Here is a 22,570-nt window from a genome sequence, read left to right on the forward strand (position 1 = left end):
TTCAGCCACATCCATACCTGGCTTCTGGTGGGTCCAAGTGCTTGCCTGCCTAACCAGTCATTGCTGATCTGACTCTAAGTAAGCCCCTTGCGCATGCTTCCAGAACTGTGCAGAGGAAGGCAAAATAAAATGCCAAGTCAGTCAATAAACAATTTTTTTTTTTTTTTTATAATACAGTAAAGCATTAATACCTCAGAAGATGCATAAATCAGCTTACACTGCAAAAGTAAAATTTAAGGGCATAGAATTTAGTTAAACAAATGCTTATGCTTGGAAGGATTAAATGACAACTGTACTACTTGACACTCATCCCTTGCACAGAGAAATCCCTTTTTTAATTCAAGTATTTTGGTATCTTTTAGGTTGTGAGGTGAATAGTTAGAGACTTATTTTCTAATCTGATATTCTGTGTGCTGGCATTTGCAATACACTAGACAAAACACTGACATGCGGTCAGTACTACAGAATGGTTTTGGATTTAATTATCATAATCCAACCATTGTCATAATCTAATTATTATTTTTTTGTAAGTAAACAGTCATCAAGCAAAATGTGGTAGAAATTAAAATGTAACAAACAGGAAAAAAATAAGAAAAAACACAAGTAGGTTTTATTCAGATGAAAGCAAAATATTTGGGTCTCAAAACATTTAGTAAACATGGAAATTTAATATCAACCTTACACCATTTCTCTCATTTGAGTAGCGGAAAGAGACAAATAAAAACCAAAGTCCAGACTAACTTTATACAAAAGAAGAAAAAAATAAAATAATACTTTTACATAGTCTAGTGAAATACTCTGGTTCACCTGCACAGGAAACAGAATATCCACTGTTATTAGTCTGAAGCAAACCCTTTGAAACAACAGTTTAAATTAAAAAACACACAAATGCAAAATAAGGCTCCATTGAAAAAATCAAACAATTTTCATTTAAAAGCAGAAAAAAAATATTTTATGAAAACCATGTACATATTCCTGTGCAGGTCTTTAAAATGTCCCCACGTTATGTATCATTGATACATGCAGAATTTAAGTCTGCAATTTATTATGTTAAACCATAAGTGAAGAGAGGACAAAACACAGCCTATTTACTCTTTCCTGCAAAGTTCATATCCATTATGCAGAAGGTGGCATTTTGTCAATCCTGTTTGTCAGCTTTTAAGGCTTGCAGCCTTTCCAGTAATGGAGGATGCGAGTAGTGCCACATAGAAAATATCCAGTCAGAGACAGGAAATCCTAAATTGTCCTTGTTTAGTTTAATCAGGGCAGAATACAAATCTTTTGCTTTTCCAAGATTCTTGGCAAATGCATCAGCCTGAAACTCAAACCTCCGGCTTAATACAGTAAGACAGAACGAGAGGACCTAGAAGAAGAAGAAGAGATTCTAGAATTACATTTAAGGCTTACAAAATCATTTTAGTCACAGCCAATATATATGACCGCCTACTAAAAAAACAAGTTGCATTTTATCTAAAGCGCTACAAGAGGCTATGAAATGAACAAAGTACGCCAATTTACACTTTGATGAATTACTGCCCTTCCTATCTAATGGTCTATCAATAAGTAACAGCACTGCCTTACAGAATGCATTAAGGTATCAGTAACATTAGCACTACCAGGACTTTTATAAAGAGACTGATGCAGGGGCGTTTTCAAAGAGGAGGCGGCTTGTGTGCAATCCCCATCTAAGCCCGCTCCTCTCCAGCTTGCAGTGCTCTTGACACTAGGCACTAGGGTCACTATGGGACCCTAGCGCTGTCCCGGAGTCTAGTGAACATGTGGAGGTTTCCTGGAAAATGGTGCGGCAGCCATTTTCCCAGTGATTTTCCTACTGTGCATGCGTGAAACACCAGGAAAATGGGCGCTGCACCATTTTTCGCAGTGATACCTGCAGCGCTGCGAAAAAATGGGTGCAGTTTGTTCGGCGGGGAAGCGGTGAAGATCCTGCCACACAGGATCCCGGTGATCACAATACCGATGCAGGGATCCCACACAGCGCTACAATGCCGGAGCCACAGGCTCTTCTCCCTATATGGGAGTCCACGACACCCATAGAGGGAGAATGCAAGACTGTGGCGAGCGCAGCGAGCCAGCGTGCCCGCAGCATGGCAAGCCAACAAGGGGCTTACTAGCGCTCGCCCCACTGTCGACATCCTGGTGGCTGGGATGTCACTGCTGGTATATTGACGGCCGGCTTCTCGGTATTACATACTGAATCCGTTCAGTGTGGGCCCGTGCGTACTGCACAGACCGCACCCAATAACATATCCCCTTTCTACTGAGGAATTCATGCTCCTGCTTCATACTGAAGAGAGGAACGGATTTGGAGTAAATCGTAAGCCCATGGGAAATCATATAAGGCCACTAGCCTTATACAACAGTAGGAAACAGTTAGCAATACAAGCAGGTTGTGTTATTGTGTTGAGTTTCTTTGCACATAAGTCTGAATACTGCTGTCCATCAGGTGTACACTGTCGAAGTCAAAAATATTACAGCCATACACATCATGGACAAACTCCACACAGATGGCCTCCGTGCGCGTACTTGTTCTGCCGTGCGTGCGCATACTCGCAAGCTGCATATAGCCGCTCACGCGGTAGTGCGTATTAGCGCGTGTGGTGAGTAATTACGGTAGCATTTGCAATCGCATGGAAAAGCCACAAAGACACATTTCATATTTAATACACATAGCGCACAATTTACACATAGTCTACATGCACCACACCAGTGAGTTACACTTGCTTAAAGGGTATAACAACAAAGGGATTCACCTTTACAGGATATGAGGGGACAGAATTAGGTTAGGAGGTGGTGTTTGGTATCCAGCTGCAAGGTATTTTAAGAGCAATATTCCGTAACCCCCTGCTAGTAAACAACCGTTTGTGGGTTGGACCCCAACATAGTTTTAAATACAATTGGTGTCGTGTCCATTTTCCTGCTAAGGTTTAAAGTGTATTTACAGCCACTCGGGCTGCTGCATTGTGCTAACTGCGTATAGGCCTGTGTACGCAAACTGTGTACTTACTATGTCCGTTCGGCGTAGGTACGATCTTGTGTACGTAAGGTGTGTAAACAGTACAGAGGTTAAGGATTAAATACAGCGGCTTGAACTTTGGTGAAATAAGGTATTGCTTTTTGTCCTGTAAAATAATCAGCATTCACAATTGGGGGCTCCTCCGGTTCACTACATACTCACAGATTTGCAGCTAATAGAACAGACTTTGATCTACCAACAAAGGGTGGAGACGCATCTTAAGACATACCTTTTTCTGGTTGCTTGGGTGTTCTTAAACCCTATTATTCTGTGTTGTTAGATCACGTCTGTACTGCAGTCTTAAGAGGTGCTGGTGTGAAACCCGGACACAGGAAACAAGCCGTTTATTATCTCAGAGTAATTTTTGGCGCGAAAAAGCGTACACAGGGCATACCGATACTTTGCATACCCTCTCACATATTGTTGCCACAGGTATAGATTATTTGATAATTTTAGATCTGTGTGAAATCGGATACATTTGTTTGCTATATAGATAAATTTGATATAGTATATTAAGGGCGTAATTGTAAAACACAAAACACAGTTCTGGCCTAGTTGTTACGGTTTACACAGAACAAGTCTGGGTTGTGTTTAGTGGGCGATAGTAGTTTTTATTGCTCACACTTATCGAAGTTGTGTGGTTTTTATTGCGTATGCACATTGGTACACGTGGTACGGAACGTGAGGGCAGCGTACAAAAACGTGCACGTGGCACAGGGTCGCACACGTGGCATAGGAGGTACGCACGGTTGCGTGATTACGCAAGCTTGCGTACAGTTGCGTGTGCATAATAGAATCACACGATAGTTGTTCAAATAAGGTGGGATAGTATATTTGTAATACAAATAGCACATAACCATCCGATTTCAAAAAGCAGATAAGTGTAAGACTTTTGTCTAAACTGTACTGCCTCTGGGGTAAAGCTGCCAATCAGAAGGAGTGGTATTTTTCTGTACAGAAAAACACTATTTGTGTGAGCTGAAAGTCGGAGTGAGTGGATTGAACTCCGGAATTCGGGATCCCGTAGGTGACTCCAAGTAAATGGAGGCTTGGTGGCGTAAGGCGGCTAACTTACGTTAATACAAATAGTGAAGTATGCAACTCGAGAGGGTATTTGCGAAGGAGCGTAATAGGGAATTGTGCATTGTGAATTGAAGTTTAAAAGGTTTTTTTTTTGTTACGCTCCGGCTGAGGAGCGCAGCTTGTGTATTCGACTCCAGTAGTCGTAGGGCGGATTGGTAACAAGTACCTATACGCTGTGCGATTGGACCACGCGTTTGTACGTGCGATACGTGGCGCAACTTGATACCCCTGTGCGAGCTTTTTGCGCAAAACCGCTGTATCATTAGCACCGTGTAGAGCATACGCAAGTGTGATTTGTGTATTGTGTAAAGGGAGTTTTCGCTGGTCTCTCTCAGGAAAACCTCCAACGGTAGATATTCACTGGAAAAGGTAAGTTACGCCTAAAAATTTCCAGTGAATAGAAGCCAGTTAGGACGCCTCACTGGGTACGCGGTGGTCACTATTGGAGTCAGTCGTGGTACATCAGCGGAGGAGTGGGTAAAAGCGCTCTGAGAACTTTCACCGTCTATTCGTGTTGTGCATTGGGGATTGCGTAAAAGGAAAAAGTCCGCAATGGTATCCAATTGCACAAGCAGTGGGCGTTTTGTAGCCAGGGTTCAGGTTGTAGATCCGCGGCCCAGGGGGTCAGCGAGGTTTATTATGTGTGGGAAATATGGTCCACACGCAGAGACTTTTTGTTCTGAATGGGTACGTATGACTGCTGAAGATAGGGCATCATTCCCTAGGATGGGCAGCTTTGAGCCAGAGGTATTACAGAACATAAGGATTAGAATATGTCTGATCAAATCTAGAAAACAAAGGATCAGACATAAAGATTATTTAAACTTGTGGCAGCAAGAGGGGGATTGTGCAGAGAGAATTGGCTCGCACAGCAGGTTCCAAACCTAGCGGGAAAGCGATGGCGACCGCACCACCACATGTTGATGGGGAGAAATTGGCTACACACAATGGTGCATTGGTAAAGGATAGGAAAGTGATTGATCAATGTGTTAACCCTAACCCTTGCCAGCTGTATCCCATTTTAAATTTTCCCCAGGACTGTGAGCAGGAAGATGAGCCCAGCATGATATAGTCACTCTCTCTAGCAGCCACCATACAGAATACCCAGGTGGGCACGGCCCAACCACCAAGAGTTGTAGCGATACCCCCCAGCAGAGGGGTGAGGTTGTGTCCACCGGTAAAGTACGGCACCATACACTATGCAGAGACGATAACTCCCCGCATTATAGAGTCAAGCCAAAATTATATAGTTGAATTAAATCCTGTCAGGGTGATTGCAGTTCCCAATGGGAGAACTGATAGTCAGGGAGTAACTCCCATCAGGAACATTGCCATGCATTGTCCTTGGTCCCGAACAGAGTTGAGGTCAATTATGTCAGAATTTCCCGATCCCAGAAAAGATCTAGTCGGATGCCAGAAATTCGTTAAAGACTTAGGTAACGCCCATGAACCCACAAACAAAGATTGGCGAACAGTGCTACGGGTGTGTTTACCCTCAAATATTGACATCCCAAAATTCATAACGGATTGTAAATTAGATGCAGAAGTACCTCTCACTGAAGAGTACAATCAGGAGAACGTAAAGCAAATCAATCTGCAATTAGGCGTGTATTTCCCTACTGTTGCTAAATGGAATAAAATCTTCTCCATAAGACAAAAGGAAGGTGAAACGGCATCCGAATATTTCCATAGAGCACTGCAGGAAATAGCTAGGTACACTGGGATCAAGGATATTAAGGATAATGCACATCACAGGGAGATAGCTGTCTTCGGTGTTAATTGACGGTTTAAAGGAGGCACTGAGGACAAGGGTGCAAACCTCTCTACCTAACTGGAGAGGTTTCTCGGTGGCTGCGTTGAGAGAGTCAGTTATCGAACATGATCGTAACATCATTAAGCACAGGGAGTCGCAAGGGGATAAGCTGATGATGGTAAGCAGTGATCGCGCTGAGACCAAAAAAAAGTGGGTCCCAGGGACCCCCTCACTTTTAAAAATTGGGGTCCTACCTGTCCTTTTCTGGGTCCCATCGGAATGAAGGTTTTAATTAGTCTTATTAATGATTCAAATATAAAAACACAAACTTGATTTGGACACTACAAAAGGGGTGCAAGGGGGAGGATGGGGTGACGATGCTGCTGGGCTGTGTAGCATACAGGACACCCCGCACTTTAGATGTAATTAGACATTTTGGTGACCTTGTGGCAGAAAGAGAATTGGTTCTCCCGCACCGACACTGAAAACTGCGACAGTGCGCGCCGAAGCCGCGCTGGAATTTTTTAGGGGCGTGGCTTCGTGGGGAAGGGGCGTGGTCACATAATAGTACCAATTCACATTATTCCACACAGTAGTGCCGCTTATACACATTGCACCAGGTAGAACCTCCTATACACACTGAGCCAAGGAGAGCACTTTATACACATTGCGCCAGGCAGAGCACGTTATACACATTGCGCCACACGTTGCACCAGGTACAGCACGTTATACACATTGCACCAGGTAGAGCACGTTATACACATTGCGCCAGGCAGAGCACGTTATACACATTGCGCCACACGTTGCACCAGGTAGAGCACGTTATACACATTGCACCAGGTAGAGCACGTTATACACATTGCGCCACACATTGCACCAGGTAGAGCACGTTATACACATTGCGCCAGGCAAAGCACGTTATGCACATTGCGCCAGGCAGAGCACGTTATGCACATTGCGCCAGGCAGAGCACGTTATGCACATTGCGCCAGGTAGAGCACGTTATGCACATTGCGCCAGGTAGAGCACTTAATTATATGATTAAAAAACAGGACAACATTATTAAATAAATTTTCTATATGTAATGGGTTTATGGTGCCGCTATAATAGAGCCCCAGACTGGATTTAGACACTACAAAAGTGTTGTGGGGGAGGGAGGGTGACAATGCTGCTGGGCTGTTATCATATCGGAAGTATGCATTCAGGATCCTGGCTGTCGGGATCCCAGCAGCGTAATACCGATGCCGGAATCCTGACAGCCGCCACAATACCAACGCTGGCATCCCGAGGAGGTCAGGATCCCGGCAACGATATCCTGATAGTCAGGATCCTGAAGGGAAGTATGCACTACCGCCACTGGTTTAGCGTGCGGGTGGGAAGGGGGGGGTTAGGATATGGTGCTTGGGGAGGGTTAGGCTGCAGAGAGGGGGTATAAGTGTTAGGCACTAAGGGGGTGGGTTAGGTTTAGGCTGCGGGAAACGGAGGGTTAGGGGTGGGAGGTTAGGGTACCCTCTGCACTCGTCACTCTTGTTGGCTTTGCTGCGATCGGGATGCTGGTGTCGGTATACTAAATGCCAACATCCTGACCGACGACTTCGGATACTTGGTACAACCAATGGATTTGAGTCATCCTGCCTGTAATTTATGTGCTGACTGATCAACTTCAGTGACACTCACTGTGCTGGCTGCCTTTACAGTAACCAGCGGCAACCAGCAGTAACCAACAGCAACCAGCAGTAACCAACAAAGGCAGCCAGAACAGTGAGTGTCACTGAAGTTGATCAGTCAGCACATAAATTACAGGCAGCATGACTCGAACCAGTGGTTGTATCAAGGGTCCTGTATGCTGCAGAGACCAGCAGCACTGTCACCCTCTCGCCTCACCCCCACTCCATACCACGAAAATGTTGCCTTTAACACCTGCAGCCCCCATCTCCGCCATCCCACCGATATGAACAGCCCCCCAGCCGCCACCGCAAGTCCAGCTCACCCTTCCGCACCGCACAGTCCGCGGTCACCGGCGTTCAACTTCCCCGCAGCACAGTGTGTAGTGCGCCGCAGAGCCGTCCTTGCTCTGTCCTGCTCCCGTGAAGCTGCAGCGGGTGATCGGCAGGAAGGGGGGGGGGCGTCCTCACTGTCTGTCCAGCTCCCGTGAAGCTCCAGCGGGTGATCGGCAGGAAGGGGGGGGGGGGCGTCCTCACTGTCTGTCCGGCTCCCTTGAAGCTCCAGCGGGTGATCGGCGGGAAGGGGCGACCTCATTCTCTTTCCGGCTCCCTTCAAGCTGCAGCAGGTGATCGGGTGGGGGGGGGGGGGAGGAGAGAAGCCGTCCTCACTCTCTGTCCGGGGGGAAGGGGGGGCGGCCCGCGCCGCCACAAGAGGACTTAAACAAGATGACCAGCTTCAGCGGAGCGCGTCCCCGGGGACCCACACAGTTTAGAAAAGTGAGTCCCCGGACCACAGATCAGGGTAAAATACGCGCTATAGCGCGTATTTGCGAACACTGGTAAGTATACAGGCACTTACAGGAAAGTACCATCAGCCAAAACCCCAGACCCCTGATGGTAAGTCACGGGCAATAGTATGCTACAATTGCCAGAAGGAAGGGCATTACGCAAGGGAATGTAGGAGTAAAAGGGACACATAGTGTATACAGACCCCCTAGACCTGAATACGAACCACGCTATAATACACATAGTTGGGAACAGGGACCACAGTGGGGAAACACGGAGGTACCCACCTAGGAGGGACTGCCAGACCTCCGAAAACTCTGTTATCCCCATCACATATCGTAGTTGCCAATGCGCTGCGGGAAGGTCCCACTACACAATAGAGGTTAGGCCACACCTGTAGTCTACGGCCAGTGAAGTTGATTGCTAGCCTTGGTAATGAACCTGAGGTCATGGGCGGCCAGGTCAGTGTTGAATTCCACAACAGGTGTAAAAACCACGGGAATTTTTTTTTCGGCAATGGGAGTAACAGGAGTGGTGCAACAATACCCTTTGAGTAGACCTGCAGAGATTACGATAGGGCCTTTGTAAACCAAACATTATTTCCTGTTGTCTGCATCGGCTCTGACTAATCTACTTGGCAGGGATTTGTTGTGTAAAATTAGGTGCGTCATATATTGTACTCCTGAGGGTGTCTTCTTGGATATACCCGAGAACCACGCACAAGATACACCCCTCAAAGGCTAATGTCGCATTCTACTGTTATAGACACGTGTCCATCAAAGGTAGAGGAAATGATCTCGTAAATACCGGGTTCCCTTTGGACCAAAGATGGACAGGACACTGGATTGATGGCGAATGTAGCCAGTAGCAGTACAAGTAAAAGATGGCAGGATAGCTCCAAAAATCCCTCAATATCCTCTGAAGCCAGAGGTAGAGTTAGGAGTGTACCCTGTCAGAGCGGCTGCTACAGCAGGGCATCCTAGTCAGGACGTCCAGCACAGCCAATAGCCCCATCTTCCCTGTGAAAAAGAGTGGGGGGAGGGGTTACAGGTTGGTGGAGGATTTAAGGGGGATAAACAAAATAGTTGAGAGCCAATTCCCCGTAGTGCGCAATCCAGCTGTCATCCTCATGCAAATTCCCCCTACCACAAAATTCTTCACCGTCATTGATCTCTGCTCTGCTTTCTTTTCTGTCTCTCTTCACCCTGACAGCCAATACCTCTTTTCCTTCACGTACAGGGGAGTACAGTACACCTGGACTCATCTCCCCCAAGGTTTCATTGACAGCCCAAGTATTTTCTCCCAGGCCTTACATGACCGTTTACAATCTTTTCAACCTGAGAGTGGGTCAGTGCTAATACAATATGTTGATGACTTGTTGTTGTGTTTGGACTCACTCGAGTCGTCCTTGGCAGATACTAAACAACTTATGTTTCACCTCTCCCAGACAGGACACAAGGTTTCAAAAGATAAGCTGCAGTAATGCCGGACCAGTGTTAAATACTTGGGACACTGCTTGACGCAAGAACTTAGGCACCTCACCGCTGATAGAATACAGGCGATTCGCGACATGACTGCCACAAACTCAGCAACAGATCCGCACTTTCCTCGGAATGTGTGGGTACTGTCGGAACTAGAGTCCAGGGTTCTCCATACTGGCATTACCTTTGCAAGAAATGGTCTCTTCGAACAAACCGGAAACGGATCTCTCACACAGAAGAGTCCGAACTGGCGTTTGAGAGACTAAAACAGTGTTTATCACAAGCACCTGCGTTGGGTATGCCAGATTATGAGAAGCCCTTTGAATTGCACGGTACTGAAAGTGCTGGGTGTGCGGCAGGAGTCTTAACACAGAGACATGGTGATGACAGCAGACCGGTAGCCTACTACAGTGCACAGTTGGACACTGTAGCACGGTCTCTCCCCACTTGCTTGCGAAGTGAGTAAAAGCGAGGACGTAATGTTAGGACACAACTTGACCATTCATACACCTCATGCAGTGTCAGCCTTACTAAACTCCGCCCAAACCAGACATGTCTCATCTGCTCGTTTTACAAAGTGGGAATTATCACTGATGGCCCCGGTAAACATCACCATTAAAGTAATTACGGTAGCATTTGTAATCGCATGGAAAAGCCACAAAGACACATTTCATATTTAATACACATAGCGCACTATTTACACATAGTCTACATGCACCACACCAGCGAGTTACACTTGCTTAAAGGGTATAATAACAAAGGGATTCACCTTTACAGGATATGAGGGGACAGAATTAGGTTAGGAGGTGGTGTTTGGTATCCAGCTGTAAGGTATTTTAAGAGCAATATTCCGGTATCAGTTTGCGGAAGATAGCATGCTCCTGCGAATAGATATGCGCAGGAGCAGAATATTAATATCAACTGTATTTACTGTACTCCTGATATTCGGCAGGAACCCAGTGGAGACCAACTGCAAGTGCACCTGGACCAGATATCGCCCACCTATTCAAACCGACCTATGACGTCTCCTGTACTGTAAATGACCATCCCAGTGACCTATAGGTGAAGAGATTACAGTTTCCATTGTATTAGGTTTTGGACAAATGTATAAAAGGCCAGCTGCATGCCCATTCACACACATTCTCTGAAGGTCATCTACCTTGACTGACTGAGGACCGGACCGGGTAGCGCAGGCGAACAAACGTTATGTACCACTGACTGTAGCCTCTTCTCTTATTGTATTGTATTATTGTTGTAACCCCCTGCTAGTAAACAACCATTGGTGGGCTGGACCCCAACATAGTTTTAAATACAATTGGTGTCGTGTCCATTTTCCTGCTAAGGTTTAAAGTGTATTTACAGCCACTCTGGCTGCTGCATTGTGCTAACTGCGTATAGGCCTGTGTACGCAAACTGTGTACCTACTACGTCCTTTCGGCGTAGGTACGCAGAGTGCACGCACGGTACGATCTTGTGTACGTAAGGTGTGTAAACAGTACAGAGGTTAAGGATTAAATACAGCGGCCGCAGCGGCTTGAACTTTGGTGAAATAAAGTATTGCTTTTTGTCCTGTAAAATAATCAGCATTCACAACACGCATCATGTCACAGAAAGAGACAGGCCCAGGAAAGGTTCCACTGTAAAATGACAGCAGCTTAGACAAAACTGGAGGGACAGAGAAGACCAGATTCTCAATACAGCCAACTAATTTAGAGGCACACTGAACAATCTTTTAAGCCTCAGTGTGGCAATAAGAAGCATGGAGTCTAGATGTCCTTGTCCATTTATGCCAGTGCTATGAACTGCATTTAACAACTGAGAACTACCCTGAGAAAAATACAGTACTGTACATGGAAATGTTAAGAGACCTAGCAAATGCTCATAAAACATGGAGTGTTTGTTTAGAGCATAACAGGTCACATATATATCCCCATCAGTGTTAAGATGCCGTTTCATATTTAGAAAACACATTTAAAATCACTATTATGCATTCATACCTCATTATATGGAGAGAAGATAAACTGAAATATAATCATCAGACCAATGAGTGTAGGTTGTGTTGTGTCAAATCCAAACGCTGAAAATAATTCCTTACGTCCAATGAGTACCGCAAATAAGAAAAAACAAAGGAACGAATTCATCTGAGGGGAGAAAAAGAGAAACACAATTTATAAATACCACGCTATTAGGTTATATAGGCTACATTTCTCAAATGTCAAGATTTTTCTTCTGTGTGTATCTTTAATAAAAGAAAATGTCTTGAGTGGAAAAAACAAAACAAAAACATGAAAAAAACAAACCCCAGTTGGACACAGTAGTGCATTTGATACCACACCTTCTTGCCATTTATTACAACTGTTCCTCTGCTCACCTAGCCCTCTCCTTACTAACATAATCACACAAGTGGGCATGTTAGATGTAGGCATTAACATAAATGGACCATATGTGCACATCCGGCCATCACTACAATGTATGGTGGCCCATTCCTTTTAACTGAATTCTCCAAAGTATGCACAAGTGAATTTAAACAATGCAATGTAAGGATGTGTGTTACCAAGTCATTGATCCAATTAGTAATTCTGGTCTCAATTCAGAAATGTCTGCTAATGAGTATTTAGTGGATTAGTTATTAAATAACTAAACCAGCTACAGCATTCTTCTGTATGACTAATCATGACTAATTTCACAGTTCTATTATTTTTGGGGTACAGATTATTTAAGATTATGCAAAATGATTGTTTACAGGTTATGTGGTCTGTTGGAAATGTGCATTATAGGAGCACATACATCAGGCAGATATCAAGACAATTGCCCGTTCTGCCGATCCAACATGTTGTAAATCCTCAACTCGCTAAATCAGACCAGAAAAAACAACCCAACAACAAATGATCGTTGAGTCAAATATTTTAACCTGCTGTATCAGACAGATTGCTACGATGTCCACCAATCCTGGATGGATGATGGATTACATTTCTCTATTACAGTTGCATAGATCAGATACAAAAAAAAAAAAATACTATTAATACCCCTTGATTATTGGTTTAAGTGTTCGGTATATTTCAAATAGGTTTCTTCTTTTTGCTTATTATTTATCAATTACTGATATGCAGTTATAACGGTCATATAACTCACGTATTCTGCAGGTAATCTATTTTAACAGGCTCAGTTTCTTTCTGCCTTTTGTTTAGCCTTCAGCTTTATTGCACTAGACATACACTCTGGGGTCAATTAAACTACATGTGAAGTAGGGGCAATGTAGGGGATATGCCATTGGGGACTACGTACGAAACCTCATTAGTGGCTCCCTACATCATGCATTTTAACTCGCACCTTCACATTGGTGCGCAGGAAAATGCAAGATGCTAGGCCACAGTGTGTATGGGAGATATGCACACTGCCCATACCTTGCACTGGAACACAAGATCTTACACTGCATGTGACTGAACTGAGCCCTTTAAATAGATTTAACATACTAGTTGGTGCACAGCATTATTTAAGCTTATTTCTGCTATTGTTGAAATCAAGTATGGTGCTCATTATACAAGTTATAACTTGTATCTTGTCAGTAGCACACCTCCCAAGTTTGCCCGGGAGTGAAAAGGGACAGCCTGGCCCATCCAAAATTAAGCTGTGTGGCCTCGTGGGAAATGCAACGATCGTGAGCCAAGCCACAGTTTGTCACTGTAGGGGCATGCCGGACACTCTGAGATTTGAGGACTTCCATATAAGGTAGTATTTGAACCCTCCAGTCACTGAGATGCTCTGCCATGACTTTCGTGAATACACAAGAAGCCATGGAAAGTCTAAATGGCAAGACCCGAAATTGGATGAGTTCCTCCCAAACGGCAAACCGGAGGTCATGCTGGTGGGAGCTTTGAATGGGAATATGTAAGTAGGTATCCTGAATATCCAGGGAGGCCAAGAAATGCCCCAAGTTCCAGGGTCAGATGTATGGAGCAAAGAGACTCCATGCAAAATCATGAAGGTATCTGTTGAGAAACTTGAGGTTCAGTATGGGGCGGAATGATCAGTCAGGTTTCTGAAAAAGAAAGAGGTTGGTGTAAAAACCAACTCTGCCCTGTGCCTCATTGAGCCAGGGCAACTGGGATTATAACTTGGGACACTTGAAGAGAGCGAATGGACTCTTGCGATGCTTCTGATTTTCTTTGATCTGCCGGAAGGCCTGTGAAAAAATAAAACTGGTCTGGAGAAAGTTCCCAAAAGGTAAGAGTATAACACTGGGAAACTGCACTTCACCCAAGTGTCCGAAGTTGTCAAACTACAGACATAGGCGAAAACTAGAAGACCGCCTCCCACTCCGGGAGTTACCAGGTGGAGGACCACCGCGTTAGGCAGAAGGCTTGTCTGTCAACTTGGTAGCTGGGTGTTGGGCAGACCCGGCCTGCTTACCCCTGGACTTAAAGCCTTTAGTGGAAAAGCCTTGGAACCTGCTGCAAGATTGGCCCTTGGCCTTACCCTGCAACTGAAAGGAGCTAAAAATTAGAAGTTTGTGACCTAGGGGCTGCCGCAGAGGGTAGAAAGGCCAACTTGGAAGCTGCCACTGTAGCCACAATCTTGTCCAATTCTGGACCGAACAGCACGTTGCCAGAAAAGGGGAGAGACTGAAGAGCCTACTTGGAATCTACATTGGCACACCAGGTACGATGCTAGAGGGCTCACCTGGTAGCGAGTGCGGATGCCAAAAATTTAGAAGTGAGGATGCCAGAGCAAAAGGCAGCCTCACCCATGTAAGTGCTCGTCTCCCAGATATGTTTGACTCAAGACAATAAGTCAAACCTGTGAGCCCCAGAGCGAAGGCCATCCCATAGAGAATCCACCCAACAGCCTATTGCCTTAGTGACCCAAGAGGACACGAGGGCTGGGCACACGACCAACCCTGCATTAGAAAATATTGTCTTGAGAAAATTTTCCATCTTCCTATATGTCATATCCATAAGGGAACCCGCGTTTGGTATAGGAAGGGTAGTAGACTTAACAAAACTGACAATTTGTGCGTCCACTGGAGGGGAATCCAATCTTGCCCTATCTGCTACAGGAAGCAGATAAAAACATGGAAATGCTCTTGGATACAAAAAAACAAACAAACCCCGCTTGTCAGGATGGGCCCATGCTTCCGCCAGGTGGTCTTCCAGTTGGCCAGAGGAAGGGAATTCAGCTATCGCCTTTTTCTGTCATTTTAATACAGGGGCATCAAGACCTAGAAGGTTGATCAGAGTCCTTAATTGAAAGCACGTATCTAACCACCTTAATTTGGGCTTCAACATCCACCTGTGGTTGGGAATATTCCAGCACAGATGAAGTTTCCACGTTTAAGAGATTGAGAAGTTGTCCTTACGGCCCAAAATAACAACATATTTGGAGTTGAACACAGAGCGAGGTGTGGAACTGTCCTATCTGGTCTGTTACCTGCGCTAACCCCTGAATCAACCGTGAGAAAGACTGAACCCATGGATGTGCTACAGCAGTGGGCTGTGAGTCTCCCTGAGCAGTCAAAATATTAGCTTACTGACCCACACCTGTACTTACAGCAGCAGGGTTAGAAGGCCTGGGATTTGCAATCTGTAACATTACCTGAGAGAGAGTGAGGACGCCCATGCCAGTTCTTGAGAGGAAGCAGTGGCCAAAGGGACCAATGATGCATACTTTGATAACACCTGACGCATAAGCCATCATGGTTGGGCGCCTGAGGAGACAGCGCTTCAGCACAGCTATTGCATTTGTGCAGCACTCCCCTCCCTGAGTGCTTTGTTCTTGGAAGACATTTTAAGTTGTCCAAGTAAACTTCTCCACAGACTGAAGTTTATGTTAAATTTAAAATGTAAAGTAAAAGCATTATATATAAGAATAAGTGGGGCTACAACACTATCTGACAAAAGACCAAATATATGAACACTAATAAAAAAATGAAAGTAGGATATGCACTGAAGAAATACAGACATATAGTAGTGACATGTACAAGGAAAACAATATAAGTAATGACCAATAAAATCAAACAGGCACACAGAACATTCAATGCTCAACTAATCCACCCAACAGGGCAGTAAAGAGCAGAAATGTATAACCTAACTGTGGGGTGAGGCATACAGGGAGGTGGGAGCCCGTGTCTCTCTCAATAGCAGCGGCAGGCACAGTGAAAATGGTTTCCCGGCATCTGTAGGGATGGGAGAGAGGGGTCTCTTTTTGGCAAGTAGCCTGAGATAGGGGACACGCCAAGGGTTGGGGAAGGAGCTAATGGGAGAAGTCATCCTCCCCCCATTTGGCTACCCCCAGGGACCTGGCCGCTAAAGATATTACAGCTCCCCATTGCTAAAATGCCCTGGTGGGTTAGTGGGAGTGTGGAGAGTACCAGGCCCTCCCATGCCGGCAGGAACAGTCATGAACAGCGTGTCTCCATGCAAGCGAGAGCCTCCTTACCTGGTCCAATTCACGCTGGCCGCCCGTCCTTGGTGTGCTGTTGAACCTGGCCGGGAACACTGAAATATCTAGGAGTACCCAGAGCTCTCTAGAAGCGTTCCCTTGCTACAGGCACCAAATCAAAACTGAAGAGCCAGAGGCTCGGTATGGAGGGAGAGAGAGAGAGAGAATGTGCTGCTGGGTAAAGAAATGTAACTATTTAGTGCCTAGGATCAGCTCACCACCATACCCCATTGTAATTCCTGTGTCCCCCATGGATGTAAGAAAAAAGGCACGGTCATGAACACTCCAAATGTAACCACCACAGGTTTACAGTGATGGCATTCTATAAGGTAACTTCACATGCAGGTTTCTTGCTCAAATGGGTAACACAATCCGAATAATAAATGCCGCTTGGTGCCCTCAAGAAATGTCAGGTAATAGTCCGAGTAACTGCAGAACAGAGAAGACCTGCCTCTACTAAACGCTCCAAAAGGTACATTCATGAAGCAGTGAAAAAGAGTGGAGGAGTCAGAGAAGGTGCCCATGGCAACCAAATTAACATTTGTCGAGAGCATTCCAAAAAATTATACATAGCAGCTGATTGGTTGCCATGGGTAACTTCTCCATTGACTCACTTCTCCACCCTTTTCATTGCTTCATGAATAGACCCCCAAAGGAAGTAGGGAAGAAAACCAAATTTGATTCCAACTCTACTATTACTATCCAAATAATCAAACATTAAAAAGATACTTGCTCTACTATGGTAGCAAAAGAAAATAATAGGATTCATGTCTTACTAAAGGTAAATCCTTTTCTTTGAGTCCATATGGGGCACAGGAGTGCCAACGCTGCGTATAGGGCTGGCTGGGAGCAGGAAGGCACCAAAAGGGTTACTTTAAAGTACCCAGCAGGCCTTGCCTCCCCATCCCCTATACCCCGCTGCAAGGCCAGCCAGTTTTTTTCTTTTGGTACGGCAAGGAGCGGGTACCAGTCTTTTCTAGTGAGCTTTTGAGCTCACTTGCTTACTTTTATTTTTAATGTTCGGCGCTACAGCACGGCGATTTGCTAGTGTAGTGTAGACATTAAAGACATCATACATAGTGACACTGTGCAAATAAAATAAATGAAAGCGCACAAATTTAGTGTGGACCTCTGGAAATGAAAGGGTTAATCCATTTCTATTAGCTTTGCTTGTGTCTCAACGATATAGTACTAACTATTGCACTGTGCATAAAGATCTGCTTTCTATTTAAATCACAACTACCTCCTTGAGTCCTCTACCATATGACTTGTATCATAAACCAAACTAGGGGTTGGCAATATGTGAGCTGCTGTGGAACTACACATGCTAGCATGCTCTAGCACAGTTTTTTCTGTTAGGGCATGCTTAAACTTGGCCAGGACAAGCTAGGACTTCTAGTTCCACAGCAGCTAGAGTGCAACACGTTTGCCTATCCCTGAATTAAACAAGTAACTATGAATGGGCAACTAAGTCTAAATGTGATCAGAGAGGTCTTCTAATAAATAAAAACAATGATGTGATGTTACTTACTAAATTAGTGCTTTACTTGCTTTAGGCACAAAACTGTAATGCAAATATTTTAGGTATGACCCAGATACACCTTTACAAAAAACATATAAGGAAAAGAAAATATAAAGAAAATACAGGTCCTAGCTTTACAAAGCAGTTTCACTTCAATTAGGAAATTCCAGTTTTTTTTTTTTTTTTCTATAATCATCAAAAAAAAAGTTATATGTTGCCATAAAATCTGTACTGTACCAAGTTACTATGTGGACATGAGACATTACTAGAGAAAATATATGACTTGGGTTTCTGTACAGGTTGGCAGTATTATTAGATCATCAACTTTTACTTACATAGCGTCAGTATATTCTTTACAATTGGCAGTATTTAATTGCTTCAGTCAGCAGATTGCATTACAAATAGAACAAGTCACATACTATAGACAGAGAAGCATACAAAGTGATTAGGAACACAGCTTCTCATACACACCTGGCTGATCACTATGTTCTTTACAGTGTGTCCCAGCTTCCAATGGCCCAGCTCGTGCCCTAGAACAGCGAGGACCTCTTGGTTGTTGCATCCCTGCTTCTTATTTGCATTCTAGTTTTGGAAACAATCAGTTCAGGTTAACCAATCGATATCTAAAGACAAAGCTTGTGGAGTACTTGTACATTATAAAAGCAGCATTAGTTAAAATATATAAATATTTATCAAGTTGCATTTTAATCATGAACATGATACAATTAATAACTACTCATGCATTAATGTGAAGGAGAGATTATGCAAAATAAAGATTAATAAATCACCTGGCACGGACGGACTTCATCCGAGGGTTCTTATGGAGCTTAGGTGATAATTAGCAAGACCCCTGTACTTGATTTTCAATAGTTTAATTAGATCTGGCATGGTACCGAAGGATTGGCGTATAGCAGAGGTAGTGCCATTATTTAAAAAGGGATCCAAAAATCCGCCGGGTAACTACAGACCTATTAGTTTGAAATCTATAGTGGGGAAAATATTGGAAGGAATTCTAAGGGACAGTATACAGGAGTATCTGCAGACCACTATTATTAGCAAGAACCAGCATGGGTTTGTGAGGGACGGATCATGTCAAACTAACTTAGTTAACTTCTATGAGGAAGTGAGCGACAATCTTGACCAAGGAAAAGCAGTGGATGTGGTCTACTTAGATTTTGCAAAAGCTTTCGATACAGTGTCTCACAGGAGATTAATCATCAAATTAAGAGAGCTTGGCCTAGGAAAAAATAAGATTTTACTCACCGGTAAATCTATTTCTCGTAGTCCGTAGTGGATGCTGGGACTCCGTAAGGACCATGGGGAATAGCGGCTCCGCAGGAGACTGGGCACAACTAAAGAAAGCTTTAGGACTACCTGGTGTGCACTGGCTCCTCCCTCTATGACCCTCCTCCAGACCTCAGTTAGGATACTGTGCCCGGAAGAGCTGACACAATAAGGAAGGATTTTGAATCCCGGGTAAGACTCATACCAGCCACACCAATCACACGTGATACTATACCCAGTTAACAGTATGAAATATAACTGAGCCTCTCAACAGATGGCTCAACAATAACCCTTTAGTTAAACAATAACTATATACAAGTATTGCAGACAATCCGCACTTGGGATGGGCGCCCAGCATCCACTACGGACTACGAGAAATAGATTTACCGGTGAGTAAAATCTTATTTTCTCTGACGTCCTAAGTGGATGCTGGGTCTCCGTAAGGACCATGGGGATTATACCAAAGCCCCCAAACGGGCGGGAGAGTGCGGATGACTCTGCAGCACCGAATGAGCAAACTCTAGGTCCTCCTCAGCCAGGGTATCAAACTTGTAGAATTTAGCAAATGTGTTTGACCCCGACCAAGTAGCTGCTCTGCAAAGTTGTAAAGCAGAGACCCCTCGGGCAGCCGCCCAAGAAGAGCCCACCTTCCTCGTGGAATGGGCTTTTACTGATCTAGGATGCGGCAGTCCAGCAGCAGAATGTGCAAGCTGAATCGTACTACAGATCCAGCGAGCAATAGTCTGCTTTGAAGCAGGAGCACCCAGCTTGTTGGGTGCATACAGGATAAATAGCGAGTCAGTTTTCCTGACACCAGCTGTCCTGGAAACATAAATTTTCAGGGCCCTGACTACGTCCAACAACTTGGAATCCTCCAAGTCTTTAGTAGCCGCAGACACCACAATAGGTTGGTTCAAATGAAAGGCTGATACCACCTTAGGGAGAAACTGGGGACGAGTCCTCAATTCTGCCCTATCCATATGGAAAATCAGATAAGGGCTTTTACATGACAAAGCCGCCAATTCTGACACACGCCTGGCCGAAGCCAAGGCCAACAGCATGACCACTTTCCACGTGAGATATTTTAATTCCACGGTTTTAAGTGGCTCAAACCAATGTGACTTTAGGAAATCCAACACCACGTTGAGATCCCAAGGTGCCACTGGAGGCACAAAAGGGGGCTGAATATGCAGCACTCCCTTAACAAATGTCTGAACTTCAGGTAGGCAAACCAGTTCTTTCTGGAAGAAAATCGATAGAGCCGAAATCTGGACCTTAATGGAACCCAATTTTAGGCCCATAGTCACCCCTGACTGTAGGAAGTGCAGAAAACGGCCCAGCTGAAATTCCTCCGTTGGGGCCTTCCTGGCCTCACACCACGCAACATATTTTCGCCATATGCGGTGATAATGGTTTGCGGTCACTTCTTTCCTAGCTTTAATCAGCGTAGGGATGACTTCCTCCGGAATGCCCTTTTCCTTCAGGATCCGGCGTTCAACCGCCATGCCGTCAAACGCAGCCGCGGTAAGTCTTGGAACAGACAGGGCCCCTGCTGCAGCAGGTCCTGTCTGAGCGGCAGAGGCCATGGGTCCTCTGAGATCATTTCTTGAAGTTCCGGGTACCAAGCTCTTCTTGGCCAATCCGGAACAATGAGTATAGTTCTGACTCCTCTTTTCCTTGTTATTTGCCAGCCAAGGTACTCAATATTGCAGCCCAGGGCGCCCCCCCCCAGCGCCCTGCACCCATCAGTGACCGGAGTGTGAGGTGTGCATGGGAAGCAATGGCGCACAGCTGCAGTGCTGTGCGCTACCTTGATGAAGACCGAAGTCTTCTGCCGCCGGTTTCCAGGACCCTCTTCTTGCTTCTGGCTCTGTAAGGGGGACGGCGGCGCGGCTCCGGGACCGGACTGTGTTCGATCCCTCTGGAGCTAATGGTGTCCAGTAGCCTAGAAGCCCAAGCTAGCTGCAAGCAGGTAGGTTCGCTTCTCTCCCCTTAGTCCCTCGTAGCAGTGAGTCTGTTGCCAGCAGAACTCACTGAAAATAAAAATAAGATTTTACTTACCGATAAATCTATTTCTCATAGTCCGTAGTGGATGCTGGGGACTCCGTCAGGACCATGGGGAATAGCGGCTCCGCAGGAGACAGGGCACAAAAGCAAGCTTTTAGGATCACATGGTGTGTACTGGCTCCTCCCCCTATGACCCTCCTCCAAGCCTCAGTTAGGTACTGTGCCCGGACGAGCGTACACAATAAGGAAGGATCTTGAATCCCGGGTAAGACTCATACCAGCCACACCAATCACACCGTACAACTTGTGATTTGAACCCAGTTAACAGTATGATAACAATGAAGTAGCCTCTAAAAAAGATGGCTCACAACAATAATAACCCGATTTTTTTGTAACAATAACTATGTACAAGTAATGCAGACAATCCGCACTTGGGATGGGCGCCCAGCATCCACTACGGACTATGAGAAATAGATTTATCGGTAAGTAAAATCTTATTTTCTCTAACGTCCTAGTGGATGCTGGGGACTCCGTCAGGACCATGGGGATTATACCAAAGCTCCCAAACGGGCGGGAGAGTGCGGATGACTCTGGAGCACCGAATGAGAGAACTCCAGGTCCTCCTCAGCCAGGGTATCAAATTTGTAGAATTTAGCAAACGTGTTTGCCCCTGACCAAGTAGCTGCTCGGCAAAGTTGTAAAGCCGAGACCCCTCGGGCAGCCGCCCAAGATGAGCCCACCTTCCTTGTGGAATGGGCATTTACAGATTTTGGCTGTGGCAGGCCTGCCACAGAATGTGCAAGCTGAATTGTACTACAAATCCAACGAGCAATAGTCTGCTTAGAAGCAGGAGCACCCAGCTTTTTGGGTGCCTACAATATAAACAGCAAGTCAGACTTTCTGACTCCAGCCGTCCTGGAATTATATATATATATATATATATATATATATATATATATATATATATATATATATATTTTTTTTTCAGGGCCCTGACAACGTCTAGCAACTTGGAGTCCTCCAAGTCCCTAGTAGCCGCAGGCACCACAATAGGTTGTTTCATGTGAAACGCTGACACCACCTTAGGAAGAAACTGGGGACGAGTCCGCAGTTCTGCCCTGTCCGAATGGAAAATCAAATATGGGCTTTTGTAAGACAAAGCCGCCAATTTTGACAATCGCCTGGCCGAGGCCAGGGCCAACAGCATGGTCACTTTCCATGTGAGATATTTCAAATCCACAGATTTGAGTGGTTCAAACCAATATGATTTGAGGAATCCCAACACTACGTTGAGATCCCACGGTGCCACTGGAGGCACACAAGGGCTGTATATGCAATACTCCCTTGACAAACGTCTGGACTTCAGGAACTGAAGCCAATTCTTTCTGGAAGAAAATCTATAGGGCCGAAACTTGAACCTTAATGGACCCCAATTTGAGGCTCATAGACACTCCTGTTTGCAGGAAGTGCAGAAATCGACCTAGTTGAAATTTTTTCGTGGGGCCTTCCTGGCCTCAC

At 45.1% G+C, this 22,570-nt stretch overlaps 1 protein-coding gene across 1 annotated transcript in view; it reads right to left on the bottom strand.

Annotated features, from left to right (window-relative positions):
* Positions 1-588: 588 nt before the first annotated feature.
* Positions 589-22,570, bottom strand: part of ZMPSTE24 (zinc metallopeptidase STE24) — a 124,704-nt gene continuing 102,722 nt past the window's right edge. Inside the window, exons 8-10 of the mRNA XM_063954191.1 lie at positions 18,233-18,343; positions 11,799-11,942; positions 589-1,363 (exon numbers count right to left, since the gene is read on the bottom strand). Of these exons, the coding sequence (XP_063810261.1) occupies positions 1,139-1,363; positions 11,799-11,942; positions 18,233-18,343 (480 nt within the window). The 3' untranslated portion in view covers positions 589-1,138. The remainder of the gene's footprint in view (positions 1,364-11,798; positions 11,943-18,232; positions 18,344-22,570) is intronic.

The sequence above is a fragment of the Pseudophryne corroboree genome, chromosome 2, assembly GCF_028390025.1.
Source record: "Pseudophryne corroboree isolate aPseCor3 chromosome 2, aPseCor3.hap2, whole genome shotgun sequence".
Classification (NCBI taxonomy): Eukaryota; Metazoa; Chordata; class Amphibia; order Anura; family Myobatrachidae; genus Pseudophryne; species Pseudophryne corroboree.